General features: G+C 38.0%; 1 protein-coding gene across 1 annotated transcript; it reads left to right on the forward strand.

The window, feature by feature from the left end:
* The first annotated feature begins 410 nt into the window (after positions 1 to 410).
* Positions 411 to 6,039, forward strand: LOC148400857 (secretory carrier-associated membrane protein 5-like). Its single transcript, XM_088370917.1, has 7 exons — positions 411 to 855; positions 1,628 to 1,672; positions 1,846 to 1,965; positions 2,582 to 2,738; positions 2,975 to 3,076; positions 3,971 to 4,088; positions 4,281 to 6,039. Exons 2-7 carry the CDS (start codon positions 1,666 to 1,668, stop codon positions 4,458 to 4,460), a joined length of 684 nt encoding a protein of 227 aa, XP_088227043.1. The 5' UTR covers positions 411 to 855; positions 1,628 to 1,665; the 3' UTR covers positions 4,461 to 6,039.
* Positions 6,040 to 6,282: the final 243 nt, after the last annotated feature.

Consider the following 6,282-nt stretch of genomic DNA (forward strand, 5'->3'; position numbering starts at 1 on the left):
CAACATTTCTTATTGCTCACACGTTGAATTACTCCAAGTAGTAATCAAGGGCAGCTTATTCACAGTAAAACAGCGAACTCACGTGGACAAATGGCGTCATTACAATTTTCTGCCACAGTATGGTTTAAAATAGTGTGAAAGCAGTTTATACGATTTCAAAGGTCACAAGGAGTGTTTTCAGGAAACTTCCTGTTTGATGTAATCACTTTGATGCAGAGGTGTACTGTTCAATTCACACAAAAAACTTCTTGATAGATTTTGTTGAATAAAAAAATGCAAAAATAAAAGGCGACATTCATCTTTCACCAAAAGAATTTTATTTCAAAACTGAGATTAAAGGACAATAAATAAAAGGTGTCAAATCTGATTTTGCAGAGTTTTTTATTTTTTATCTTCGGATAAATTTAAATAAATAAATACATTAAATGCAGTTCCACAAAAACTGCCTGGGAAGAAGAAATATGCACATACAAAGAGCAAACCTTAAATTGACTATTTAAAATTGTTTAGATTTTATTTTTTGCAGATCAAATGTCCTCTGTGTTAATATAAACTCTTTGGTACTTTACATCTACTATATTCAGAACCATGGACAGGGAGGCGGTGCCATCAGGGATTAGAATACTGTAATCCCACCCAATGGTTTTGAGAGGAAGCTTGATTGACAGGTCAGAGGCGTGGGATTTTACCAGGCTGTACGATCTGGTGTACGTACTATAATTGACTTAACCTTTTCTCTCTTTAAATACCTGATTGAATTTTTTTTCTGCACATTCCTGCAACCCTTTGCGATCTTTCTTTTTACGCCTGACGTGTTTGAGACCACACGGGCAAACTGCTCTCTGAAGAGAGAAGGTAAGAAGATTATGTCTCTGTCCATATGTCGTCTTTGCAATGCCCTCTTTTTTAGGCCTATTTCCTTATATAGTGTGGATGCATGGTAGTTATCATTAGGGACATTTCAACATGAAATAGAGGGCGTCACCTCCCCCCACCCCCGCCCCTTTTGCCTCCATCACTTTAATAGCAACTGATTCTTTACCCCCCACCTCCTCTCGCCTTCTGCAGCGACAATAGTCACAAGTCATAGCACTCAATACATTCCATAGAGTGAAGAATTAATCACGTCTTGTCTCATCATTTCGGATGAGATACATTTGAGATGATTTCTTTTTGCACTTAGTATTTTATTGTATTTGACCGCATTGCACTGCATCAAATCGACCATGCGGGATGGTATCACACCGTAGGTGTCAAACTCAAGGCCCGGGGGCCTTATACGGCCCGTCACATCATTTTATGTGACCCGTGAAGACAAATTGTGCATCAAATTTATGTGTCGATACTAAAATGACAAATTACACTTTATAGAATAGAGATAACGCTTACATTTTTTAATTACCATTCATCTTTTTAAAATAGAACAGTTTTAGAAGTCTTTAAAAACTAGTTTGTTGAATATCTTATAATGTATAATATAAGGCGTTGACAGTTATAATGGCCTTCCGAAGAAAACTATGACTATGATGCGGCCCGTGACAAAATTAGTTTGACACCCCTGTATCACACCATTGTGCGTTGTCTCCTATTGAATTGCGTTGCGTATCGGATCTCTCCGTTGTGACAGGCTAAAACGACGGGATTGGAAGTGCATCGAACGTCACCATGGCCGGTCAGTACCAATACGGCACTAATACAACAACTTGCTTATCAGCACCTTCATAAAATAATGAAAAAAAACTGAACCAAATACTTGAGTTGTACCATTATTTGAAGAAGGTGATGTTATGCATGTTTCTTCTGCTATTCCTCGTGGTTGCTCTGTTTCAAACATCTATTTTGCAGAGCCCAACTTCCCGCCGCTACCCGGTTTCATTCCGCTCAAGCCATGCTTCTACCAGGACTTTGATGAGATCCCCGAGCAACACCGCAGCTTGTGCAAAAAGATGTACCACCTGTGGATGCGTGAGTCCGCTTTTCAAGAGCTTCACTTAAGAGATTTAATCAACCCGATTTGTTGTCTTCACCACTCGTGATAAGAGGGGAGAGACTTTACAAGGGCCCTCCTGCAATAATAGCCTGTCCACAGTGTTTCTTTTAATTTGGTAACGAGACAAGGGACTGAGCAGATGGTCTTGGTTTGAGCTGATGAGGTTAGCAGGGGCATTTTGGAATAGAATTATATAACTTTTTAAGGGGTAGTGCTTTTATCATTTTATGACACCGTGAACAATCAGGGCGAAAAGATCGGCTATAAAGCTTTTTCCCTGCAGCAATTGGACTGCCAAAGTTACATTAAAAATGATACTCAGGCTTTGCTAGTTTTGCACTGAAATGGTGATGCAACTGTATGTAAGATTATACAACGAAACACACACACACATACACACAAACTAATGACAGTAGTATGCAGCATGCAAAGTCTTGCGTAGTTTCGTGATGTTTTACCCAATGACATAATTTGGAGTAATTGGCCCCACAAAACCTTAAAAAGTCAAAGGAAAAGCAAAACCCACCAACCGTGTTGATAATTGATGAACTGATTTATGCAATGGAGTTTCTTTCCTTTCTCTTTTCTTAGTAAACGGCGCCACGCTGGCAGTTAATCTTGTGGGCTGCTTTGCATGGATGTTCGGAGGAGGGGGCGTGACCAATTTTGGCCTGTCAATCATTTGGCTGCTCATGTTCACGCCCTGCTCATACGTCTGCTGGTTCCGGCCCATTTACAAAGCTTTCAGGTAGGGGATGCAATTTCTGCACACAAATTACAACTGCAGGATTAAACACATTGTAAAATGAATACATATGTAATAAAATCATTATTTGAATGACAATGTGGGATAATAAAACCGGGTGACAGAAAATTGTTTGAGCATGTTTTCAATATTATTGATATCCAGGTAGATCAATTTTGTCTTACTGGTAATATTATTTCACTATTAGCGTCATTTCTGAAATAATATTTCTCCCTCAGGAGTGATAGCTCGTTCAACTACATGCTCTTCTTCTTCGTCTTCATGGCTCAAGTGGGCATCAGCATCATTCAAAGCATTGGCATCCCGGGATGGGGAGTGTGGTAAGAGTCAACCTCATCAAAAAAATGTCAAAATCATAGAAAAATAATTAAGGAGTTCAAAAACGTATATTATCTCAAATTTACAATGTATTTGATCAGTTTGTTAGTAAAAAAAATGATAACGACAACTTAAGTGATAAGTAAATTCATTTTAATATGAAGATTTTACAAGTACAAATGAAATGAACAAATACATTATAGTAAATAAACAATGAAACTAGAGTCTCAAACAAGTAAAATACAGCTATAATTTAAATAAAATAAAAAATAACAGATCAATAAATAAATAAATAAATAAATAAATAAATAAATAAATAAATAAATAAATAAAATTAGGGCACACGCGACCAAATTTTAGGAATATATTTCCAAAAATGTACACTGATAATTTTTAAATACACGAAGGACAAATCTAAACATCATTCACTGCAAGCACATGACTTTAGCCATTAGTGTATAGCAATAAGTCATCCAAGAATGTGTAAAGCAGACCATATAATCTGCTTTCCTCAATGAAACATGCTTTTGTCACAATGCCTGTCATCTCCATTAACATGACTGTGATGGACCATTAGGAATTAGCCTCGTAGACGTTTTATGATGGCTCTGTTATTAGATTTTTAGCTGCCGTTAACGAGCGCCTGATTCGGCCTGATGACCATAAATGACAGCCTTCATAAACTTTAGAAATGTCACCACGGGCAGTTTGGATGCACACCTGTATGCGCAAAGTGCTGCAAAGTCTTTTATCCGCCACTACTTTGAAGGCAGCTAAATGATGGGCATTTAATGTCCAGATGGCCAAGTAGGCGCTGACGGCGATAATATTGTCTTATATCAAATCGTGAGTCATTTTTATGCATGAAAGGTAATCTTTTTTTGTCTCCCTTTCAGCGGCTGGTTGGCCACTATCTCCTTTTTCAGTTACAATATTTTGATAGCTCTGATTATGTTGGTGCCTACCATCATGTTCACCGCCGTCGCCTCGCTGTCCTTCATCGCCCTCACTAAGGTAACATGTGAAAAAGTAAACTTTTTAGATTGATTGTGACACTTTTCTTTTATAGCACAGTCCCACTTCATTCATTTAGCACCAGGCATAAAGAAAAATTAAAAATCGAGCCTTCAAGGGACGAGCAGCAAGAAAAGCATTTTGATTGTTTTATTTCAAACCAATGACAGTAGCAAAATTACTCTGTGGCAGATCCACAACTTCTACCGTGGGAGTGGTGGCAGCATGACCAAAGCGCAGGAGGAGTGGACCACAGGTGCCTGGAAAAACCCTCACGTCCAGCAGGCTGCCCAGCAGGCCGCCATGGGGGCAGCCAGCGGCGCCATGCAGGATCAGTACTCGGCTCCGCAGTACAACGACAACCAGATGTAACACGCAAGTGTTGCAGCGGCGACACGATCGTTGGGGCTCAAGTTTGAACAGTAGCCTCATCCGTCATCTGGTCTGAATTTGAAATGAATAATTCAGTGTGTTTTCATGCTGTTTCTTGTTCATATTTTATAACTTTTCACGTGACATAGAGTGAACCCTAGCACAATCAAAAATTCATTGTTCATCATTGAAAAACAAACTTATTAGCTTCTTTGTGCTCCGGCCAAAGTATCATTTGGCGTCATTTGGTGGCACTGTGGTCCCCTGTGAGTTGTGGTGGTTCACTGTCATCACAAATACCAAAATAGTAGCTGGCTCGTTCTGGATGCCCACCTTTAAAGCGCCTCGGCCCCTCCCCTAAACAAATTAATATATATATTTTTTATAATTAACGAGATTAATGATGATGATGATGATGATGATGATGATGATGATGATGATTGAACTTTATTCATCCCATAGCGGGGAAATTTACTATACTTAATTTAATTTACTTTAATTTAACGAGATATTCATAGTTACAGAAAAAACCTATCAGTCTGCGCCCCATGACTGCTCAAAAACAATAAGAAAATTATTTTAAATCTATGTATTTTATATCCGGTATTTACCATGACGTCACATGCCGGCGTCCCGTGGAGCACGAGGACTATGGCGTGCAAGATGTTTTGGCTGTCATCCAGTGTGCACCGAAAACCATCGCGATGGATGACAGACGTGCATTTTGCGTAGGAATGGGGTGAACGGACAGGATACAGGACATGCAGAAAAAAAGGTCCGTGGTATGCATGTGTGTTAATAGCAGCGGCCTCCTCGCTGCACCTGATCGGGCAACTCCGTCGCATAGTTTTCAAATGCACGATTATTTTCAGAATTTCAATGTTGATTTGTGTTTATGACTGTGGACTGTAGATTTTGCATCAACCAAAGAAAAGTGAACATTTAGTAGACTTTTGCACTATGAAAGAAAACGGTTACCTCAGGAGTATATGCGATTTCCAAACAGTTTGCCACTTGTTTTTTTTTAAATGCTGTTAAAATTAAACAGTATTATAACGCCCCAAATTAATGTTAGGGCTACATATTTAGTATTACGTTTAAAATATTTTACATTAGAAGATTAGAGTCCTATTAACAACCGGTTAGTAGGTTGAGTAATTTTTAAAGTCGCTCTTTACAATTTTAATGTAATAATTTTTTATTAATAGATCACCTTTAATTAATAGATCACCTTTATTGTCTTTTTTTTGGTAGTTATTTCCAGCGGTTTTGATCTTTTCAGTGTAGTCCTTAATATTAACTCTAACACTGGGAAGACAATCTGCATTATTGCAGGTGACGTATTTAACTAAAACATCAATTTTATTGAGTACGTATGTCAAGTAAATATTTGCTGAACCGTAGTTCATTACGAGTCCTGTATTTTTTTTTAAAAGCTGTCGTTCAATATAGTTTGTGATGTTTTATAAAGTTACATGAACAAACAGTCAAGCAGTGACCCGCCTCTGGCTATGTGCCTGTTTGTCCACAGGGAGGCGCTAAGGAATTTAGTATGAAATATAAACAAATTCAAGCCTGACGAACCTTTCCTTTGTTCTTCACCAATAATTGTCTCAGTGAACATGAATGCATTACTTGCACGCCGTTTGTTTTTCTCTCCTATTATTCTGATATAGCCTCATCTTGTTCAGTTTTAAAAAAAACTTATATGTATTTTTTAACTTTTATATATATATATCTTAATCCTTCCTGCATTTTATGAGACAGATATACAAAATGAAGTGTCTACTATAACTAACTACTCATAAACCCATCAAAAGAC

This window comes from Syngnathus floridae, chromosome 3 (genome assembly GCF_059516105.1).
Source record: "Syngnathus floridae isolate MCC-2025c chromosome 3, RoL_Sflo_1.0, whole genome shotgun sequence".
Classification (NCBI taxonomy): domain Eukaryota; kingdom Metazoa; phylum Chordata; class Actinopteri; order Syngnathiformes; family Syngnathidae; genus Syngnathus; species Syngnathus floridae.

What these genes read in the sequence shown, in the direction of transcription:
- LOC148400857 (XM_088370917.1), top strand. An exon ending in GATGTACCACCTGTGGATGC is followed by an intron (nt 1,966 to 2,581) that starts GTGAGTCCGCTT and finishes CTCTTTTCTTAG; the next exon opens with TAAACGGCGCCACGCTGGCA. An exon ending in ATCCCGGGATGGGGAGTGTG is followed by an intron (nt 3,077 to 3,970) that starts GTAAGAGTCAAC and finishes TCTCCCTTTCAG; the next exon opens with CGGCTGGTTGGCCACTATCT.